Source organism: Erythrolamprus reginae, chromosome 8 (assembly GCF_031021105.1).
Source record: "Erythrolamprus reginae isolate rEryReg1 chromosome 8, rEryReg1.hap1, whole genome shotgun sequence".
NCBI classification, from domain to species: Eukaryota; Metazoa; Chordata; class Lepidosauria; order Squamata; family Dipsadidae; genus Erythrolamprus; species Erythrolamprus reginae.
Window position 1 is genome coordinate 19,177,136 of NC_091957.1, and position 22,421 is coordinate 19,199,556.

The window sequence follows — 22,421 nt, forward strand, 5'->3', positions numbered from 1 at the left end:
GTCCTGTCGACTAAGCAATGCAAGTTTGCGGGACCGTGTGGGAGGGCCTTTTCTGCTGCTGCCCCGGCTCTATGGAACCAACTTCTCCCCCCCCCCCATGTCCATACTGCTTCCAACCTACTGGCCTTCCACAAGGCCACTAAGACCTGGCTTTGCTGGCAGGCCTGGAGGGCCATGAATAACAACTTTAATGGCCAAATTGTATGAATGTTTTGTATTTTATTTATTTATTTAATGTATCTATTTTTGTCACATAAGTATTGGTGGTATACAAAGATATAATAATATTTATATATATGATACTAGTAAAAGAGAAGCCTTAGGACAGGGGATGGAAGGCACGCTGGTGCACTTATGAACGCCCCTTACTGACCTCTTAGGAATTGGGAGAAATCAACAGTGGATAATCTAAGAGTAAAGGTGATGATACTACAGAGTCTGGTAGTGAGTTCCATGCACCAACTCCTCGGTTACTAAAGTCGTACTTCCTGCAGCCGAGTTTGGAGCGGTTTACTTTAAGTTTTTATCTGTTGTGTGCTTGTGTGTTGTTGCGGTTGAAGCTGAAGTCGTCATTGACAGGAAGGACATTGTAGCAGATTATTTTATGGGCTGTGCTTAGGTCGTGTTTAAGATAACGTAGTTCTAAGCTTTTTAAACCTAGGATTGTAAGTCTAGTTGCGTACAGTATTCTGTTACCAGTAAAGGAGTGGAGGGCTCTTCTAGTAAAGTATCTCTGGACATTTTCTAGAGTGTTTATGTCTGATATGCAGCATGAGTTCCAGACAGATGAGCTGTATTCAAGGATTGGTCTGGTGAAAGTTTTGTATGCTCTGGTTAGTAGTGTGAAATTACTGGAGCAGAAGCTATGAAGGATTGTGACTGGTTAATTTATGGGTTTTTTAAATTAGGGTTTTATAATTTTTTAGATTTTATATTTGACTTCTTTTTATTGTTTTGTATTTATATTGTTCTTGTAAGCCGCCCTGAGTCCTTTGGGATTGGACGGCATAGAAGTCGAATAAAAACAAACAAATGCCTGAATTTTGATCACACCACCAGAGGAATGCAGCAGTGGTCGTGAGGATGAAAAAAAACAACAATCGTAACTCACTTTTTTTTCAGCGCCTTTCACACTTTGAACGATCACTAAGCGAATTGTTGTAAGTCAAGGATTACTCATATTCCAGATTTCCCAAGCAGCAAAACCTCAGAAGCAATACAACGGATTGATCTCATTCCCCCACTTCCTCTCTCTCTCTTCTAGAACAGGATCGGTCACTGAAGGATGGAAGTCCAGGGTGAATGAAAGTTCGCCAGTCATCACACCACCTCCGCCAGGTAAGGTTACCCTGGTTTTACCTCATCTTGGGTAGCTGCAGGTGTTGGGCCCAAAGTCACAAAAGGGCTGAATGTTCCTCGTTTTAAAAAAACCACAACTTTATCAATCTCAAACTATTGCATGCGAACTGAAAAAGTTGGTATCTATTTATTTTATTTATTTAATAAATGTGTGTGTCACCCCCTTCTTGGTGCAAGGTGACTCTTACGTGTATTGCAGCAACGGTATCTACCTGTAAAAGTTCAGAGGAAATATTTATTGAATACATATATACTGTATATATATACCTCATGATACGAACTCCTCATCATATGAACTTTTCGAGATACGAACCCGGGTTTGGAATTTTTTTTGCCTCTTCTTACGAACTTTTTTCACATCACCTTACGAACCCGGCGGGGCGGCGGTATGCCCTGCCTCCGGACGTCCGTTGCAAGCGAAGCGCCCATTTTTGCGATCCTGGGATTCCCCTGAGGCTCCCCTCCATGGGAAACCCCACCTCCCAGGATCGCAAAAACGGGTCCTCTGCTGGGCACCGCCGTCCGGCTGTCACCTTCCAAAACAGCTGGGGGCTTCTCGGCATTCTCCTGAATGCCGAACCTCGAAGTTTGGGTTCGGGTTCGGGAGAACGCCGAGAAGCGCCACTGCTCGCCTGTCACCTTCTGAAACAGCCGGGGGGCTTCTCGGCATTCTCCTGAATGCCAAACCCAGAAGTTCGGCAAAAGTTCGGATTCGGCGGTTGGGTTCGGGAGAATGCCGAGAAGCGCCGCCGCCCGGCTGTCACCTTCCCAGAAGAGCCGTGGAGCTGTCGGCCGGTCGGGAGGCTCAAACAGAGCTTGGGAATCCCAATCGGAAATTCCAGGGGCGGAGATTTGACATCATGGAGACGTCCTTCCTGGCCGGCCGAAACATGGAATAGCAATTGCTATTCCCTACTTCTCTTTGGGTAGAGCTTGTAACTGTGCTTCTCCTGATCAGACCAAAGGAATGCTTACTCTGTCTGAGAGCTTTTTCTCTTTCTCCTTTAATGAACATCTGATAATCCCTTCTCTCACCGCTCCGTAAATGCCCTTTGAGGATTCCAGCATTTCTCAAAAATGTCATCGGCAAAAGAGGACCCATATTCCACGCACGTTCTCCACCCTTCACATTCTCGGCGGTAGCAAATTTCATACATACTTCCTCCCAACCCCCAACACCCCTTTTCATGGGAGCTATTTTTCCTTTTTATGTTGCCGATGCCATATTAATTACTGGTGGGGAGGGAAGAAGAAGGGAGAAAAAGACACGGTGTAGAATCTGTAGATCATTTTAAAGTCCTACTTATTAAATGTGGGAATCTGCCAATCTTGGAGGGTTTTTTGGAGGGGGGACAGTGTGGCCTGGAGCCTTGTAGCCCCTGGCATGGGGTGGGTGACAAGCAATGGGATGAAATACAATGCTCCAAAAAAAAAAGGTAACACTCAAAGAACACATCCTAGATCTGAATGAATGAAATATTCTCACTGAATATTGCTCTGTAGAAAGTTGAATGTGCACAACAGCCTGTGGAATTGACTGTCAATCTGTGTTGCTTCCTAAGTTTGATTTCACAGAAGTTTGATTGACTTGAAGTTATATTGTGTTGTTTAAGTGTTCCCTTTATTTATTTTTTTGAGCAGTGTATGTATGTGGCTACTCTGACGATAGAGATTCCCGAGTTAAGCCTGAATTCTGGTTTTGAAATCCCAAATGTTTAAGGCAAAATACACTACATACAAGTGTTTAAAAAGTATCTTCCTTCCTTCCTTCCTTCCTTCCTTCCTTCCTTCCTTCCTTCCTTCCTTCCTTCCCAACCACCCTGCCTTCCTCCCTCCCTAACTTCCTGGCTGCATATAGATAGCTGTGACTTAACATTCTTCCTCTCCCTGTTTTTTAAATGTCAGTCTGTTTTTGGAGCAGATGGGTGGGGAAGCGACGGAGAGGAAGGCTTACTGCAGAATGGGAGTTGAAACAGTTGATAAGAAAGACAGAAAGACATACCGGGTCTTGTTCCAGGAGCCTTCTCCAGAGAGCTGGGTGTTCACATTATGGGGTCTCAGGGGTAGGATCATTTGAACCTGATTGTGGGTGCTTCGAACAAGAACTCTGGGTGAATTTATTGGACGATCCATTAGTTTATTATCTTGGCTGCCTGGGGAAAGTGTATGTGTGTTTTCCTTTTTTTTTCCTGTCGAATCACCCTGGTATACCTAAATGTGGGAAGAGCATGGGTATAACAGGGCGATTCGACAGAAAAAAAAAACACATAACACTTCCCTGGTGCAAAGCTGAAAGGATGAGATCCTGTAGCCTAGAGGTTAATTCTCTGCCTTACAAGGCAAAAGCTGCAAGTTCAAATCCCAGTGAGGGTATGTCTAGCTGATAAGGTCAGAACAAGGCCGAAATAGATCTATCCTATAATGCCGAATGTGAATTCGCCGAAACATCGCAAAGACACTCAAAATATTACACGGGGGGAAACCCGAACTCACAACAATCTACATATGTATAAAAGGGAGCAGCAAGCTCCCTCCTATATTTGGGTATGCTGTGTGACTCGACAGAAAAACATGTAATCTATCCCCAGCTCAGGAGTTGAGCCTGTGGCTTAGAGGAAAAATCACTACCTAGCAAGGCATAAGAGCCCAGGTTCGAATCCTAGAAGGGGATGGCTTGGCTGACGAAAGCTAAAAAGCTTGAAATAGATCTATACCAGTCTCCCTTTATTTCTTTATCAGTTCTTTCCAGGTTTGGAATATATACATACATGCTATTTAACATTTGACTTTATTGTAATTGTATTGTTATTTTTATTGTTGTAAACCACCCTGACTCACACAGAATTGGGTGGCATATAAATCAAATAAGTCGACTTAAATATACCGTACAGCAAATCCATCTCTACCTCTAGGTAACGGTGTCATCCGTTCACAGGTAGGTCTTCTGGCATGGACGTTTACCTTCCCAAGACACATTCCCTGGAAACAGAGGCCTTCCTCTGAAAAATCAAAGCCTCTTGGACCGCGCCCAAGTCACATTTCTCCCCACAAAGCCTAATCTGTATTGAACAGCTTCATGTACACTTTTATTTTTATATATTAATTTTTATTTATTCGATTTTTATGCCGCCCTTCTCCTTAGACTCAGGGCGGCTTACAACATGTTAGTAATAGCACTTCTTAACAGAGCCAGCCTATTTCCCCCTCAATCCATGTCCTCATTTTACCCACCTCGGATGGATGGAAGGCTGAGTCAACCTTGAGCCGGTGATGAGATTTGAACTGCTGACCTTCAGATCTACAGTCAGCTTCAGTGGCCTGCAGTACAACACTACCTGCTGTGCCACCCCGGCTCTTTCTCTGTCTGATCGTGACCTTGGTGTGCAAAATCTTTCTCAAAGTTGCAGAGCGACCTCTTTTTTGCAATTTCATCCTAGACCAGTGATGGTGAACCTTTTCTTCCTCGTGTGCCAAAAGAGCATGTGTGCATGCTATCACACATGCACAAGTGCCCACACCCATAATTCAATGCCTGGGGTGGGTGAAAACAGCTTCTCCCAACCCTGGAGGCCAGAAACGGCTTGTTTCCTAACTTCTGATGGGCCCAGTAGGCTCGTGTTTTGCCCTCTCGAGGCTCCAAAGGTTTTCCTGGAGCCGGGGAAGGGTAAAAATGCCCCCATCCCCCCCGGAGGCTCTCTGGAAGCCAAAAACGCCCTCCCATAGGTTTGCCATCACTGCCCTAGACTGAAGAAGAAAAAAAATCTCCTTCGATGTTTTCAGTTTTTAAATTCAGGGGCTGCTCATCCAGGTGTCCTGGCCTCAGTCCAGCTCCATAACAGCTCCTCACATTAATCCCTCCAAAATATTGATGGCATGCCATTTTACCTTGACTTCGCGGAAGGTTGAGAACCTTCTGTCAAGTTGCGTTTTGCACCCAAGTTTCAGCCTGTACTTAAAGCTCTTGTCCAAAACAATGGCCGTTGATCTATCTCCGGAGTGACCGGTTCCCTGGATGCCTGTTGGCAGCTTTGAAATTGCATGCCAGGCGCCTGGGCATTCGGGGTTGGTGCAAAATATCTCCTTGGCTCTGTTGCCTTTGAAAAATGAGCGGGCACCTTTGCCAGAGAGGCCTCTATTAAAAAAACATGGATTTCCCATAATCAAATTAGCAGGTAGAAGTGTGTAGATTTTTAAATCGAGTGCGGAAGCGCCTTCCAGACACCGGAATGGAATGGAATGGAATAGAATAGAATAGAATAGAATTTTTTATTGACCAAGTGTGATTGGACACACAAGGAATTTGTCTTTGGTGCAGATGCTCTCAATGTACACAAAAGAAAAGATACATTTGTCAAATGTATATAATACAGTGGCACCTCTACTTATGAACTTAATTCATTCCATGACCAGGTTCTTAAGTAGAAAAGTTTGTAAAAAGAAGCAATTTTTCCCATAGGAATCAATGTAAAAGTAAATAATGGGTGTGACTGGGGAAATCACAGGGAGGGTGGAGACCCTGATTCCTCCCAGGAGATTCCTAGAGAGGCCCCACAGAGGCTTCTCCCTGCCTTTTCAAGTTACAGTTTCGGAGGCTCAGGTTTGTAAGTAGAAAATGGTTCTTGAGAACAGGCAAAAAAAATCTTGAGCACTCGGTTCTTACCTAGAAAAGTACGTAAGTAGAGGCGTTCGTAGGTAGAGGTACCTGCGCTATATACATTTGAAAATATACATTTGACAATGGGCCTGGTGATCCGTGCTTGGTTACTTAGGGCAATGTTTCCCAGCATTAGCAACTTGAAGATATTTAGAGTTCAACTCCCAGAATTCCCCAGCCAGCAAATGCTGGCTGGGGAATTCTGGGTGTTGAAGTCCAGATATCTTCAAGTTGCTGAGGTTGGGAAACACTGACTTAGGGTATTTACATGGTCAGTCCACAGTCTAAAACTTCCGTGCTTTCTTTCTTTCTTTCTTTCTTTCTTTCTTTCTTTCTTTCCTTCTTTCTTTTTTTCTTTCTTTCTTTCATTTATTTATTTACTTATGTACTTACTTACTTGCTTACTTACGTACTTTCTTACTTACTTACTTACTTATTGGATTTATTTGTTTGTTTATTTATTGGACTTATATGCCGCCCCTCTCCAAAGACTCGGGGCGGCTTATAACATATAAAAGAAACAATAAATACAGTAGCTAAATCCAATTAATTAAAACTAAAGCAAACAATCTAAAATCCCTTTGTCAGAGGAACATCCTGGGCCCCCATCCCGTAGCCCTCTTTTAGGGTACCCGTTAATCCAGACCCCCTCCTCGGCTAATTCCCAGCCTTCCTTTCTTCTATCTTTCAGGCGAATATGTAATTACGGTCCGTGAAGTGACATCACCTCCGTTTCTAGGCCAACTTCTCCCACCTGTTTTCAAGCTTTTAAGAGTCCTGCCAAAGAAAGAGATAGTTATGGTCTCCGGGAAAGAAATCCAGAAAGATCTTGGCAGTTAAAGGGGAGAGGAAATTGATGGACCGCAACCAAGCTCTTCCCCCCCCCCCCCACCACAACCACACACACACACCTCCCTAAAATCTGGGAATTATTCATCTAATTTCACCTCTCCGTTAACGTCTCTCTCGTTCCCTGAAAGAGGATCTACAGCATAGGAACCAACGCAAAAAGAAACAGAAAGACCCAACAGTCTGCTTTTTGTCGCTTCTTCCAGCCCACCTCAATTCTGATGAACTCTAAATAAATTTAATTTTCCCTCCAGGGAGGCCAAGCCTCCAGTCTTGCTGGCATCGACCGCATCGTGTGTCTCTAAATCAAAATGGACTTTGCGCCTTCAACATCAACAACAACTAAAAAATAATAAAAAAATAAACCCTCCCCACACAAGCGAGGAAGTTTATTCAATAGTCCCTACGAAGTCGAATGAATCAGCCAGGTCATCTAATGACCAAAAAAAACGCACATCGCAAATTATATTTATAACAGCGTTTATGATTGGGCCGTTTGGCTTTGCTTTTGTAGAAAGGAACTGATTTCTCCATCCGATGCATTAAGAAATAAAAAGAACGCATTTAAAATCCACCCGTTGCAAGCAGAAAAAGGCAGCCTGCCGCCTTGAATAGCCTCTCAGTTGATTATTTGCAAATAAAGCTTAAGTGGCGCAGGCCAGCAAGGAGCAAAGCTTGGAAGCTGTGGGGGGAGTGGAGGGTAGGAAGAAGGGTGGGGGGATCTGCTGGAAAGACAATTTTGGCTGGGATTGGAGATGCAGCATGAATCCACCCTGTGGGTTTGTTTATTTATTTATTGCATTTATATGCCACCCACTCCAAACGGACTCTGAGCGGTTAACAACAAGAATAAATACAACGGTAATAAAAACAGTTAAAATCTAATAATAAAAGTCAGTAATAACAGTATTAACATTAAAAAAAACATACAGTGGTACCTCTACCTAACGAACTTTTCTAGATAAGAACGGGGCGTTCAAGATTTTTGTGCCTCTTCTCAAGAACCATTTTCCACTTACAAACCAGAGCCTCCGAAACTGTAACTGGAAAAGGCAGGGAGAAGCCTCTGTGGGGCCTCTCTAGGAATCTCCTGGGAGGAAACAGGGCCGGAAAAGGCGGGGAGAAGCCTCCGTGGAGCTTCTCCAGGAATCTCCTGGGAGGAAACAGGGCCGGAAAAGGTGGAGAGAAGCCTCCGTGGGGCCTCTCTAGGAATCTCCTGGGAGGAAACAGGGCCGGAAAAGGCGGGGAGAAGCCTCCGTGGGGCTTCTCTAGGAATCTCCTGGGAGGAAACAGGGCTGGAAAAGGCAGGGAGAAGCCTCCGTGGGGGCCTCTCTATGAATCTCCTGGGAGGAAACAGGGCCTCCACCCTCCCTGTGGTTTCCCCAATCGCACGCATTATGTGCTTTTACCTTGATTCCTATGGGAAAAATTGCTTCTTCTTACAAACCTTTCTACTTAAGAACCTGGTCGTAGAACAAATTAAGTTTGTAAGTCGAAGTACCACTGTGCTTGCAATCAGCCTAATTCCAGGCTTTCCGGAAAAGTCAGGTCTTAATGGCTTTCTGGAAGTCTGGTAGGGTGGAGATAGTGCAGATCTGTGGAGGCGGTTGGTTCCAAAGGGTCGGAGCCGCCACAGAGAAGGCCCTTCCCCGATTGTTTGGCGGACCTGGAGAAGGCCAACTTTGTTGGCCCTTACTGGCCATAGCAAGGTATGAGGGAGGCGGCGGTCCCATAAATAGTCTGGCCCTGAGCCATTTAGGGCTTTAAAGGTGATAACCAACTCCTTGAATTGCGTTCGGAGACCGACTGGCAACCAATGCAGTGCCCATAAAGTTGGAGTAATACGGGTTGAGCATCTTAAGCTGGTAAAGGTCCCTCCTGAGCTATTCCCCCTTAGAGAAGTTAGGCTATTTTCTCCCAGAATGTCCTTAGCGTATCCTGGGAATTTTCTTGGAAGGATATCGTTCTCTTGGAAGGGTTGAGTCAGACACTCCGGTCTGCGGAAGTGGCCCTCTCTCACTTCCTTTTTTTCTGGGATGAAAAAGAAAAAGATGGCCTATCCTTTTTATACGTCCAGTAAATGCCAATAAATAATCTCACTTTGTCCAGGCGCAGCAAAACCAAACCATTCTGCATTTGGTAAAAGTCTGTCTCGGAAAGCAAGAGGAACACAAGAGCACGAGCCACATTGCTTTCACCTCTATCTTACTAGCCATAGGGAATTAGATAGAGTCCAGATAGATAAATTTGTAGAGGTATAATTTATCTTTCTTCCCTCCCTCCCTGTTTCTCTCTCTCTCTCTCTCTCTCTCTCTCTCTCTCTCTCTCTCTCTCTCTTTCTCCCTTCCCCCTCTCTCCCTTCTTTCATTCCTCTTTCCTTCCTTTCCTTCCTTTCATCCTTTTCTTTTTTTCTCTCTCCCTTTCTCTCCGTCCCTCCTTTCCTTCTATCTTGCTTTCCTTCCTCCTTTCCATCCTTCCCTCTTTTTCCCCTTCCTCCTGGTTTTGCTCTCTTCCATTTCCTTCCTTTCTCTCTCTCTGTCTCCGTCCCTCCCTCTCTCTCGGTTTAATTTTCTCCACCCTTCTTCCTTCCCTCTTTTTCTCCTTCCTCCCTAGCTCCATCCTCTCCTTCCTTCCATCCCTTCCAGTTTTTTACTGCTCCCTCCCTTTCTCCCTTCCTTCCTTCCTTCCTTCCTTCTCTCTTGATTTCCCTCTGTCCGCTCTTCTTTCCTTCCTACCCTCTTTTTCTCTCTCTCTCTTGGTTTCCCTCCATCCATCCTTCTTTCCTTCCGTCTTCCATCTTTTCTTTCTTCCTTCTTTCTCCTTCCTTCTTTCCATCCCTCCCCTTTAGTAATCCTCAACCCTTCCTATTTCTTTTGGCGTCGGAACTGTCCTTAAGTTCCAAACGAGAAGGAAAGATTTGCTTCTCAAGACTTCTGCAGGATTTCAGGAATGCCGAAGGAAAGCCAAATCCATCCACACCCTTCGGTGCCACAGAAGGAGAGCCGATAAAACAGCAAGGGCTTCTTTGGCAAAGAGATGGGAGTTTTATCCCACCTCCCTCAATGGCGTGTGGCAACCTGTAGGTTGCATTAACAGGTGGGCTCACCTTTTATGGTTCCCTCCCCCCCCCCTGCTCCCCCGTGAGTTATTCACAAGGGTGTTTGGGGAGAAAGGAACACTTACGATATTAGCCTTGGTTGGTAGCCGTACATTTTTTTCGGATTCCTTTGACAACCAGGTTGGTGTTTTTTTCTGTTGTCAGTGTCTCCTGTCGGAATACGCGAGACTCGTTGGAGACAATGGTGGTTTTTTGTAAGGGAGGAAGCTTAAATCCCCAGACTACAAGGTGAAATATGCTGACAAAACTAATCAAAAAGTCAGGGGCCATATCCCAGAGACTGTAGCTTTCCTTGAGTATATCGGAGTAGACCCTGCAGCGTTGATTTTTTTTGGGGTGTGTGTGAAAATATAGGATGTCATTTCCTTAAACGTTGATATCTTTGTCTCCCTCCCCTACAGGGAAGCAAGTCCTAATTGCTCAATCGTGTTTTGATTTTTATTTGACATTTAAATCCGGCCCCTCCGCAATGCGGTTGTTGGTGTAGTACAGAGGTAGGCAAAGTTGGCTCTTCTGTGACATGTGGACTTCAACTCGCAGAATTCCTGAGCTAGCATGATTGGCTCAGGAATTCTGGGAGTTGAAGTCCACAAATCATAGAAGAGCCAACTTTGCTTACCCCTATCCCAATGAGGGATGTTTGGCCTTGCAGATATTGCTCAAGTGTTCTACCAATAGAGGCAGTTCTCAGCTTACAACAGTGGTTCATTTGCTGACTGTCCAAAATTGATGAAGTGATGAAGCAGTAGCATTTAGACATATACCATTTTGTAGTACTTTTACAGCCCTCTAAGCGGTTTACAGAATCAGCATATCGTCCCCAACAATCTGGGAACTCATTTGACCCACCTCGGAAGAATGGAGGGCTGAGTCAACCTTGAGCAGGTGGTGAGATTTGAACTGAACTACAGCTAGCAGTTAGCTGAAGTAGCCTGCAGTGCTGCACTCTAACCACTGCGCCACCATCAATTTCAGATGCTGTTGTACACATTCAACTTTGTACATAACAAAGTATTCAATGAGAATGTTTCATTCATTCAGATCTAGGATGCGTTATTTGAATGTTCCCTTTATTTTTTTGAGCAGTGTATATTGACAAGGTGTGGCTATGTCCCATAGATCTAATCAATGCCTAGACCCCGTTCTAGAGAAATATTCATGCCTGGCTCTCATTCTTCTAACTCGTGCTTCTAATGGGGTCATCAAAGTCCCCCTCGTCCTCTCACTCAGACAATACCCTAACTGGGGGTTCTACAGTCTCTGGTGGTTCCCAAGTCTCCATTTCCCCTTTACTTTCACTCTCAGACTGAGATGGCAAGAACACTGGCCTGAGATGCTAATATTCCTCCATCTCCTGATCCTCAAAATCCATGACCAGCTGAGATGGATGTGGACCACTCTTTATTTTAGTCTTTATTCTTTATAAGTGTGATTGCACACACAAGGAATTCGTCTTTTGTGCCTTTGCTCTCAGTGTACATAAAAGAAAAAGATATTTGTCAAGAATCATGTGGTACCACACTTAATGATTGTCATAAGGGTCAAATAAGCAATGGGGAAACAATCAATATTAATGAAAATCTTAAGGATACAAGCAACAAGTTGCAGTCATACTAAGAGGGAGGAGATGGGTGATAGGAATGATGAGAAAAAAGCTAGTAGAAATAGAAGTGCAGACTTAGTAAATAGTTTGACAGTGTTGAGGGAATTATTTTTTTAGCAGAGTGATGGCATTCAGGAAAAAAACTGTCCTTGTGTCTAGTTGTCTTGGTGTGCAGTGCTCTGTAGCGACGTTTTGAGGGTAAGAGTTGAAACAGTTTACGTCCAGGATGTGAGGGATGACAGATAGCTCACAACAGATAGTAGCCTCCAACACTTTCTGGCCCCTTTCCAACCCTTTCTAGGTTCTATCATATCTCAAGACCTAAAATGGTCACCTAACATCAAAAACATCATCAAAAAAGCACAACAAAGAATGTTCTTTCTGCGCCAGCTCAGGAAGCTCAAACTGCCCAAGGAGCTGCTGATACAGTTCTACAGAGGAATCATTGAGTCTGTCATCTGCACCTCTATAACTGTCTGGTTTGGTGCTGCAACCCAACAGGACCGACACAGACTTCAGAGGATAATCAGAATTGCAGAAAAAACAATTGCTGCCAATCTGCCTTCCATTGAGGACCTGTATACTGCACGAGTCAAAAAGAGGGTGGGTAAAATATTTACTGACCCCTCACATCCTGGACACAAATTGTTTCAACTCCTACCCTCAAAACGTCGCTACAGAGCACTGCACACCAAGACAACTAGACACAAGAACAGTTTTTTCCCGAACGCCATCACTCTACTAAACAAATAATTCCCTCAACACTGTCAGACTTTCTACTAAATCTGCACTTCTATTCTACTAGTTTTTCTCATCATTCCTATCACCCATTTCCCCCCATGTTGACTGTATGACTGTAACTTGTTGCGTATATCCTAAGATTTTTATTAATATTGCTTCTTCATTGCTTATTTGACCCCTATGACAATCATTAAGTGTTGTACCACATGATTCTTGACAAATGTATATTTTATTTTATGTACGTTGAGAGCATATGCACAAAGACAAATTCCTTGTGTGTCCAATCACACTTGGCCAATAAAAATTCTATTCTATTCTATTTTGTACACCGAAAAAAGAGAAACAAGGACAAAAAAGAGGGAGGATTGTGTAGTAGCGAAAGACCTCTATAGCTCTTATCCACTTTATTGCAACATCAGGGCAACAACTCCGGATTTGTTTTCTGAGAATTATACAATTTTAAAAAATGTATTTATTTTTTAATTTTTTGGGGAGAGTGGAAGCAGGTGGGTGAGTTGGAGAAATGAACGAGAGGTTTTTGGTATGCCTTAAAAAGGAAACGAACGCTTTGCCACAAGCCGGGCAGAAGAGATCTATTCACGGGCAAGTTGTTTCGTAAGAAGAGAAAAGGGTGTTTTAAAAACTAGTAAACAAGGGGTTGCAAAAGACAGACTCTGTGTGTGTGTGTGTGTTTCCTACATGGCAAAGCTTTTTGTTCTCTTAGGTAGCACATGGACACTGGTTGCCATGGTAAGGTACATGGGCTTGCTTTCTCTCTCTCTTTTATTTAAAGAAATTATAAGCACTATAAATAGGCATCTCTTTTCTTGGCCGGGAACGGAAGTGAGAAATTGGTGGTCAAGCAATCAGAATTATCAGAGGGTAACACACGGATGTTTACCAAAGGCTAGTGATACTGGACAATGGGAGGGTCAGATGATGCCTTTTTTTTTATAGAAGGGCCTGGATGAGCACCGCCAAGGATAGTGCGCTGTATGATGTGTCGTGGCGCATTGATGCTGAGAGTGTAGAACAGGGGTGTCAAACTCGCGGTGTCATGGCAGCATCACGTGACATAGAAACATTGAAGATTGATGGCAGAAAAAGACCTAGTCCATCTAGTCTGCCCTTAGACTATTTCCTGTATTTTATCTTAGGATGGATATACAGTATGTTTATCCGAGCCATGTTTCAATTCAGTGACTGTGGATTAACCAACCACGTCTGCTGGAAGTTTGTTCCAAGCATCTGCTACTCTCAATAAAATCATATTTTCTCACGTTGCTTCTTATCTTCCCCCAACTAACCTCAGGTTGTGCCCCCTTGTTCTTCTGTTTGCTTTCCTATTAAAAATGCTTCCCTCCTGAACCTTATTGAACCCTTTAACAGATTTAAATGTTTTGATCAAGTCCCCCACACACACACACTTTGCCTTCTGTCCTCCAGACTATACAAATTGAGTTCAGGAAGTATTTCCTGGTAAGTTTGATGCTTAAGACCTTCCTCCATTTTTGTAGACTGTCTTTGGAAATTTTTGAATGTCATCCCTGACGAGGTGACATGATAGCAGTTCTTCAATATTTGAGCAGTTGTCACAGAGCAGAGAGGGTCACCCTATTCTCCAAAATATGAGAGAGAGAGAGAGAGAGAGTAGAGAAAGGGAGGATGGAAATGAGAAGAGAGGAGGAAAGAGAGAGAGAGAGAGAGAAAAAGAAGGAAAGGAAGAAAGAAAAGGGAGGAAAGGAAAGAAAGAAGAGGAAGGAAAGAGGGAATGGCAAGAGAAAGAAAGAAGAGGAAGCAGGAGAGGAAATAAAGGAAAGAAGGGATGAAGGAATGGAAAGAAGGAAGAGAGGAGAAAGAAAGAAAGAAAGAGGAGGTAAGAAGAAAGGAAGGGAGTTTGTTCCCATATCCAAGCAGAGATTTGGGAATCTGAATACGTCTGCTGTCATGCCAAGACCGTTTCAGATAGACGCCCCCCTGCAAAATCCCATCCCAGCTTACAAGCAACATCTGTAGAAAATTTGAGAAAAGTATTTGCTACAGAAACATCGGCTTAAATCATTCCATCTCCCTTTCTCTTCCTTCCCACTGTTGAAGACATTTATGAGAAAACAGCTTGCCTCCAAGACCAGGAGGCTGGAGAGGGGAGTGGAGGGGGCACACAGAACACCCCCCGCAAAAAAAGGTTTGGATTCCTGCAGGAAAAACCAGGGGTACATTTAAGGCAGGAAGTTTTATCTATGAGAGGTTGAAGCCAAAACCCTGTGAGCTTTTAGATGGTCGAGGGGCCGTTTTGCCAAAGTTGACTTTGGCCTATTATCTGTTGCTCCAGGCCCCCAAAATACAGGTCCCCAACTTATGACTGCAATTGCAGCCAAACTTTCTGTCGCACGAGTCAAAAATAGGGCAGTGAAAATATTTAGACTCCTCGCACCCTGGACACAAATTGTTTCAATTCCAATCCTCAAAACGTCGCTACAGAGCACTGCACACCAAGACAACTAGACACAAGAACAGTTTTTTCCCTGAATGCATCACTCTGCTAAACAAATAATTCCCTCAACACTGTCAAACTATTTACTAAGTCTGCACTTCTATTTCTACTAGCTTTTTCTCATCATTCCTATCACCCATTTCCTCCCACTTAGGACTGTATGACTAACTTGTTGCTTGTATCCTTAAGATTTTTATTAATATTGATTGCTTCCTGATTGCTTATTTGACCCCTATGACAATCATTAAGTGTTGTACCACATGATTCTTGACAAATCTATATTTTCTTTTATGTACACTGTGAGCATCTGCACCAAAGACAAATAATTTGTGTCCAATCACACTTTGGCCAATAAAGAATTCTATTCTATTCTATGCGAGACAATTTTTTTGGTGAATTTGTCGGAAAGTCGCAACATATCCCCATGGGACATTGCGACTGTCAAAAATGTGAACCAGTTGCCAAGAATCCAAATTTTTGAGAATGGGCAACGAGTCATGTGAGTCACATTTTCTGTGGGGCTATTATGACTTCAAAATGGCCACTGAACGAATCGTCGTAAATTGAGGGCTACCTGTAGCATATTGCCATAAACTGAGTCAGACCGATAAATGGGCTTGGTTCCCACATAATGTTCAAGCAGCAACTCACAACTCAACTTGCAACATCCATTTATTTATTTTATTTATTTGTTTTATTTTTATTTATTTGTTTTGTCACATACCTATTGGGTGGTATATATAATATTTATATTCATGATACTAGTAAGAGAGAAACATTAGGACAGGGGATGGAAGGCACTCTGGTGCACTTATGCATGCCCCTTACTGATCTCTTAGGAATTGGGAGAGGTCAACAGTGGAGAGTCTAAGGGTAAAGTTTTCGGAGGGTTTGGTGATACTACAGAGTCTGGTAGTGAGTTCCATGCAGCAACTACTCAGTTGCTAATATCGTATTTCCTGCAGCCGGGTTTAGAACAGTTTGCTTTGAGTTTGTATCTGTTGTGTGCTCGTGTGGTGCTGTGGTTGAAGCTGAAGTAGTCATTTACAGGAAGGACGTTGTAGCAGATTATTTTATGGGCTATGCTTAGGTCGTGTTGAAGGCAACATAGTTCTAAGCTTTCTAAACCTAGGATTGTAAGTCTAGTTGCATAGGGGATTCTGTTACGAGTGGAGGAATCTTCTAGTAAAATTTCTCTGGACATTTTCTAAAGTGTTTATGTCCGAAATGCGGCGTGAGTTCCAGAGAGATGAGCTGTATTCAGCTTGTTTTGGAATACAACATTGAAAAACAATTGTTGTGTGCGTGCGTGTGTGAATGTGTGTGTGTGAACCAAGCTAGTACTGTGTCTTCCGTTAACTGGTTTTAAAATAAACCAGCCATCCCGGCTTATTCAACGGATTGTGCCTAAAGCAAACCATGACAATGCAATTGATATGTGAACAAGCCACAAGAGTAGTTGGGATGTGTTCTGTCTGGGTCACTCCAGAAGCCAATACCAACCCAAAAAGAGAATCCAGACACACTGGTAAAAGGCAAAGGCAGTTTATATAATTCAAGGAAAACACAGGTAACAGAAAATGTCCTTACAAACAGGAAAAACGCTGGAACTTCAAATATATACACGAAGGCAATAGTCCATGAAGCAATACCAGATTCTTGCTGCCAAGACGAAGCTGTAGATAGCAAACAGACGCCTCCCACGAGTCTTCCAGACTGCTAGGCCACAAGCCAAGATCAGAGACGCTGAGAATCAAAACAGGTCACCGCAACTCCAATTGATAACACTCCACATGGCTTCAAGGCCTTGCCTGCCTTTTAAACCCTGCTGATGAGGACCACACCCAAACCCAGCTGTTTCTAATTCAATGGTGATAATATTTCTTTAACTGCTCCTTTCGTTGCTCTGAACGTCTCTGTCTCATGTCAATGACAGCTTGTGCGTCATCACCTAATGACTCCAAGCTACTGGCTGGGGAAAGCGCCCCCCCCCCCCCGGGGCTCTCATGCTGTTCTCCTTCATCCCATTCCTGACTCTCCTCTCCCCCGTCCGACTGTTCAGCCCCCTCCTCTGCGCTGTCATCCTCCTCTGGGCATGGAGCCAGCAGAGACGCAGCCGGTCCCTGAGCAGCCTCAGGCTGAACCACAACAGGATGACCATCAGGTTCAATCTTAAACATTCCATCTGAAACGAATTTGAACCCTCAACCCTCAGCAGTTTCCTGTTGATTCTTACAGTTCTAGCAGATCCCAACTCGTTTCCTTTAAAAATAAAATAAAATAAATGAAAGCCCCAAAGAATTATTAGTCACATCTTTCGTCACGCTGAACCTTTTTTGTGCCAGTGTAAATTTCCCAAATCTCCAAAAAAATTAAAAAAAAATAAAACCTCCAGGAAGTGAAGATTTATTTATGCAAAAGGGGGGGAAAATAACCTCCTCCTTTGGAGCACGAAGATCATTTTCCACCTTTCTTTCTACAGATTTTTTTATTTGTTCCGAACATAGCTTTAGCGTGAATCAACAGACTACAGCGAGAATTTTTTTTCCCTTTCTGTTTTTTAAAATTATTATTATTATCAGACTCTGTTCCTGGAAAGATTGGCAAAAGTTTGTTTTCTTTTTGTGCTTTCGTAACTGTTTTGGCTCCCCAAGCAATGTTGTTAGAAAGGATCGTATAATATTAGCATTTCGAATCAAAGAGATGCTTATGTATAATAAAACATGTTCTCCAGCAGTTTCTGATGATATATTAATTGTTACCGTATAAGATGGAACACCTGCGGAAGACAACGAGACTTGGAATGAATTTTGCAACCTATTTGTCTTCTTTTCTTTTCTTTTGTCTTTTAAATTCCTTTCTCCCCCAAAAAAAGAAATATAAGGAGGAGTAAAAGGAAGAATGGGAAGTCTAAGCAGGCTGCCAAGAACCCATAAATTTAATCCCATGACTTTCTTTTTTTCTCGCTCCATCTTCTTGCCTGGACTCAGTTCTCAAGGTGGGAATAAAACATGTAGCACTGGTGTTTTTTTGTTCTTTGTTTGGCAATCTCATCCCCTCTGGTCCTGCTGAAAACCAAGAAATTGTAGAAAATCAGTTTTGGCATAGAGAAAGCCAAGGAAAAAATGGGGAACTTTGGATTGTTATCCTTTTTAAAGCTAAATCCATCTTTCTTTCTTTTTAGAGCATTCCGTTTGCCATCGGTAGCCCTCCTGCATATGGATTTATTTATTTATTTATTATTTACTTATTCAATTTTTATGCCGCCCTTCTCCTTAGACTCAGGGCGGCTTACAATATGTTAGCAATAGCACGTTTTTAACAGAGCAAGGCTATTGCCCCCACAATCCGGGTCCTCATTTTACCCACCTCGGAAGGATGGAAGGCTGAGTCAACCTTGAGCCGGTGATGAGATTTGAACCGCTGTTCTTCAGATCTACAAGTCAGCTTCAGTGGCCTGCAGTACAGCACTCTACTGCTGCGCCACCCCGGTCCGGATAGTCATTGAGTTACAAGTTTGTTTGTTTATTTATTTTATTTTATTTATTTAATTCGACTTCTGTGCCTCCCAATCCCGAAGGACTGTTTAGCGACTGTTCGGAGTTTACAACAGCACTTTGAAAAACGACCGAGGACCGGGGGGGTTTTCCACGCGACCGATGCAGCCGTGATCATCATTCAAGACACCTGTCAATTGATTTGTATTTATGACAGTTTCAGCAACCCGAGAGTCACATGATCCCTTTCTGTCACCTTCCGAAAAGTAAACCAGATTCGCTTTGCAACCGTGCTAGTTAAGTGGCCAACTGCAGTGCTTCACTGAATGGCTATTGGAAGAAAAATGCCAGGCCAGACTCATTTAACAAATGGCTCACTTAGCAAGAGATATTTCTGGCTCAGTTGCCACAATCAAAGGATTACCTGTAAAAAAAAAAATGTCCATCTTCTTTCTATTGCAGAGGAATGGAATGGAATAGAATATTGGAATGAATAGAATAGAATGAGGAAGAGAAGTGGAATGTAATAGAAAATAGAATAAAATATTGGATTCTATAGAATGAAGAGGAGAAGAGGAAGAGAAGTGAAATGGAATAGAAAATAGAATAGAATATTGGATTCTATAGAATAGAGAATAGAATAATATAGAATAGGAATAGAATGGAATAGAATATTGGAATGAATAGAATAGAGAATAGAATAATATAGAATGGAATAGAATATTGGAATGAATAGAATAGAGAATAGAATAATATAGAATAGAAATAGAATGGAATAGAATATTGGAATGAATAGAATAGAGAATAAAATAATATAGAATAGGAATAGAATGGAATAGAATACTGGAATGAATAGAATAGAGAATAGAATAATATAGAATAGAAATAGAATGGAATGGAATACTGTAATGAATAGAATAGAGAATAGAATAAGATAGAATAGGAATAGAATATTGGAATGAATAGAATAGAGAATAGAATAGAATAATATAGAATAGGAATAGAATAATGGAATGAATAGAATAGAGAATAGAATAGAATATGGAGGGGAATGGAATGGAATAGAATAGGAATCTCATGAGGAAACGTGTGCGTGAGTGAAGTTTCAGCGGTGTTTGCCTTCTGCGCACGCAAAAGATATCCGAAATCTCGCTCACGCACACATCCCTTCACAAGATTTGGCTTCCTGTGCATGCGCAGAAGCCAAGTCGCCCATGGGAGTGCGTGGCCGCGCAGAGCTCCACGGGGAGCGCACCGATAGTGGCAGGAACCAGCAGTCCTTCATTGCTTACATCCATCGTGCACCTGACTTCGCTTCCTCGCTTCTTTCCATTTCCCATTTAAAAGAGAATCTCACCCCCTTCCCCGCAAGGCTTCCCGAGATTCCAAAAGGGGGGCCGGAGGGGAGAGAGAAATCCAGGCGACATCTGCCAGCGGAAGCCCTGTGTCAGCAGACAGCACCAATTAAGCGCAGCCTGTGCAACAGCTTAATTACCGATGAGACGGTTTTCTCCCTGACAAAAGGGAAGGCCGCTGCCTGCCTGCCGTACGAAATCTTCCAGCCCTGGGGAAGGCGGAAGGGCGAAGAGGGAGCAGTGTTCTCACACGCCAGGGCCTCAGGAAATGGAGCCTGACGGAAGCCTCCTCCCCATCTGAAAGGCGCGGGAACGCAAAGATTTTATTTATTAATTATCATTAATTATTATTTACTTATTTATTAGAAACATAGAAGATTGACGGCAGAAAAAGACCTCCTGGTCCATCTAGTCTGCCCTTATACTATTTCCTGGATTTTATCTTAGGATGGATAGATGTTTATGTTGAAATTCAGTGACTGTGGATTGACCAACCACGTCTGCTGGAAGTTTGTTCCAAGCATCTACTACTCTTTCAGTCAAATAATATTTTCTTATGTGGCTCCCGATCTTTCTCCCAGCTGACCTCAGATTGTGCCCCCTTGTCCTTGTGTTCACTTTCCTATTAAAAACACTTCCCTCCTGAACGTTATTTAACCCTTTAACATATTTAAATGCTTCGATCATGTCCTCCCTTTCCCTTCTGCCCTCCAGACCATACAGGTTGAGTTCATGAAGTCTTTCGTGGTAAGTTTTATGCTTAAGACCTTCTACACTTTTTGTAGCCTGTCTTTGGACCCGTTCAATTATTAATTCGACTTCTTTGCCCCCCAATCCCGAAGGACTCAGGGCGACTTACAACAATATAAAATACAAGACAATAAAAAGAAGTTAAATATCAAACTAAATTATAAAACCATTACCATATTTTTCAGAGTATAAGACTCACCGGAATATAAGACGCACCTTAGTTTTTTTGGGAGGAAAATAGGGAAAAGAATCTGCTTACCAGGTATTCATCTGGCTAGCTTCCTTAGTCTGGTCAGCTTCAGCACATTATTTTATCCCCTGGTTAGGGCTTTAAAAAAACCTTATTTGGAGAGAGTAACAATGAAAGGGCTTGCAAACCAGTAAGAGCTGGAAAAATCATTAGCACCTGGAAAGAAACATTCGGAGCAAGTAGAGCAATGGAAAAAAACCCTGCAAAGACTTAGGGCTTGGAAAACATTCTTCGCAGAATGTAACAATGAAAGAGCTTGCACGGTAAACGCCGGGAAGATCGTTAGCAGCTAGTTAGGGCTGAAAAAAGGGCTACATTCAGCGTATAAGACGCACCCTAATTATCAGCCTCTTTTAGGAAGGAAAAAGGTGCATCTTATACACGGAAAATATGGTAATTAAAACCCCCTAATAAACATAATAACACAACCCCCTTCTCCCACTCCCCAATTACTACATAAGTAGAGTGTAAATGTTAAAATGTACAATATGTATATCTCTTTTGTCTTTCTGTATTTGGTTTTTATTGTATATATTTAATAAATTTATTTTCAATAAAAAGACAATGTAAACCAAAAAAAAATGAAAAATAAAATAAAATAAAAAAATAAAAACCCCTAATAAACATAATAACACAACATGCATAAATTAGTTAATTTACTAATTTAATTTGTATGCTGCCCAACTCCCGAAGGAACTTTGGGTGCCTTACAACAAAGAAGCAACATCTAAAAAGGACAATTTAAAAAGACAATTTAAAACCCATTATTACAATTGCGCATATCTTTTGTGGCTGGATCTAGATCAGTGTTTCCCAACCTTGTCAACTTGAAGATATCTGGACTTCAACTCCCAGAATTCCCCAGCCAGCAAATGCTGGCTGGGGAATTCTGGGAGTTGAAGTCCAGATATTTTCAAGTTGACATGGTTGGGAAACACTGATCTAGATGATGGAACATTTGATCCAAGGCCCCAGTTCTGCCGGCAAAGCCAGGTCTTTACGGTTTTATCAGAAGGCAAGTAGGGTGGGGGCAGTACAAATCTCAGGAGGGAGCTGGTTCCTGAGAACCAGTGCCACCACAGAGAAGGCCCTCCCCCTTGGCCCCGCCAACCGACACTGCTTAGCCGACGGGACCTGGAGAAGGCCAATTCTGTGGGCCCTTATCAGCCGCTGGGAGCTTTGCAGTAAAAGATGGTCCCGAAATAAAACAGCTAGTGCCCAATATTGCAGGAGAAAAGGATGCTGGAATTTAATACTGTCCAAAATCCTGGCCTGTTGCAGCAACATGATCAAAATTCAGACGCTTGAAGGGACCTTGGAGGTCTTCTAGTCCAACCCCCTGCTTAGGCAGGAAACCCTACACTACTTTATTTTATTTATTTATTTTGTCCTTCAGACAGATGGTTATCCAACATCTTCTTTAAAACTTCCAGTGTTGGAGCATTTACAGCTTCTGGAGGCAAACTGTTTCACAGATTATTTTTTCTCACTGTCCGTAAATTTCTCCTTATTTCTAAGTTGCTTCTCTCCTTGATTAGTTTCCACCCTTTGCTTCTTGTTCTACCCTCAGGTGCTTTGGAGAATAGCTTGACTCCCTCTTCTTTGTGGCAATCCCTGAGATATTGGAACAACTACTATCCTGTCTCCCCTGGTCCTTCTTTTCATTAAACTAGCCATGCCCAGTTCTTGCAACCATTCTTCCTATGTTTCAGCCTACAGTCCCCTGATCCTCTTTATTGCTCTTCTCTGCA

General features: G+C 42.8%; 1 protein-coding gene across 4 annotated transcripts in view; it reads left to right on the forward strand.

Annotated features, from left to right (window-relative positions):
* Positions 1 to 22,421, forward strand: part of MORN1 (MORN repeat containing 1) — a 185,747-nt gene that overhangs the window by 87,774 nt on the left and 75,552 nt on the right. For 2 of the 4 annotated variants that reach the window (XM_070759115.1, XM_070759113.1), the window contains 2 exons: positions 1,265 to 1,338; positions 6,705 to 7,455. In XM_070759115.1, coding sequence (XP_070615216.1) covers positions 1,265 to 1,338; positions 6,705 to 6,853 — 223 coding nt within the window. In that variant the 3' untranslated portion in view covers positions 6,854 to 7,455. Of the gene's footprint in view, positions 1 to 1,264; positions 1,339 to 6,704; positions 7,456 to 22,421 lie in introns of those variants that run through there. The other 2 variants (XR_011559712.1, XM_070759114.1) reach the window with 1 other exon arrangement.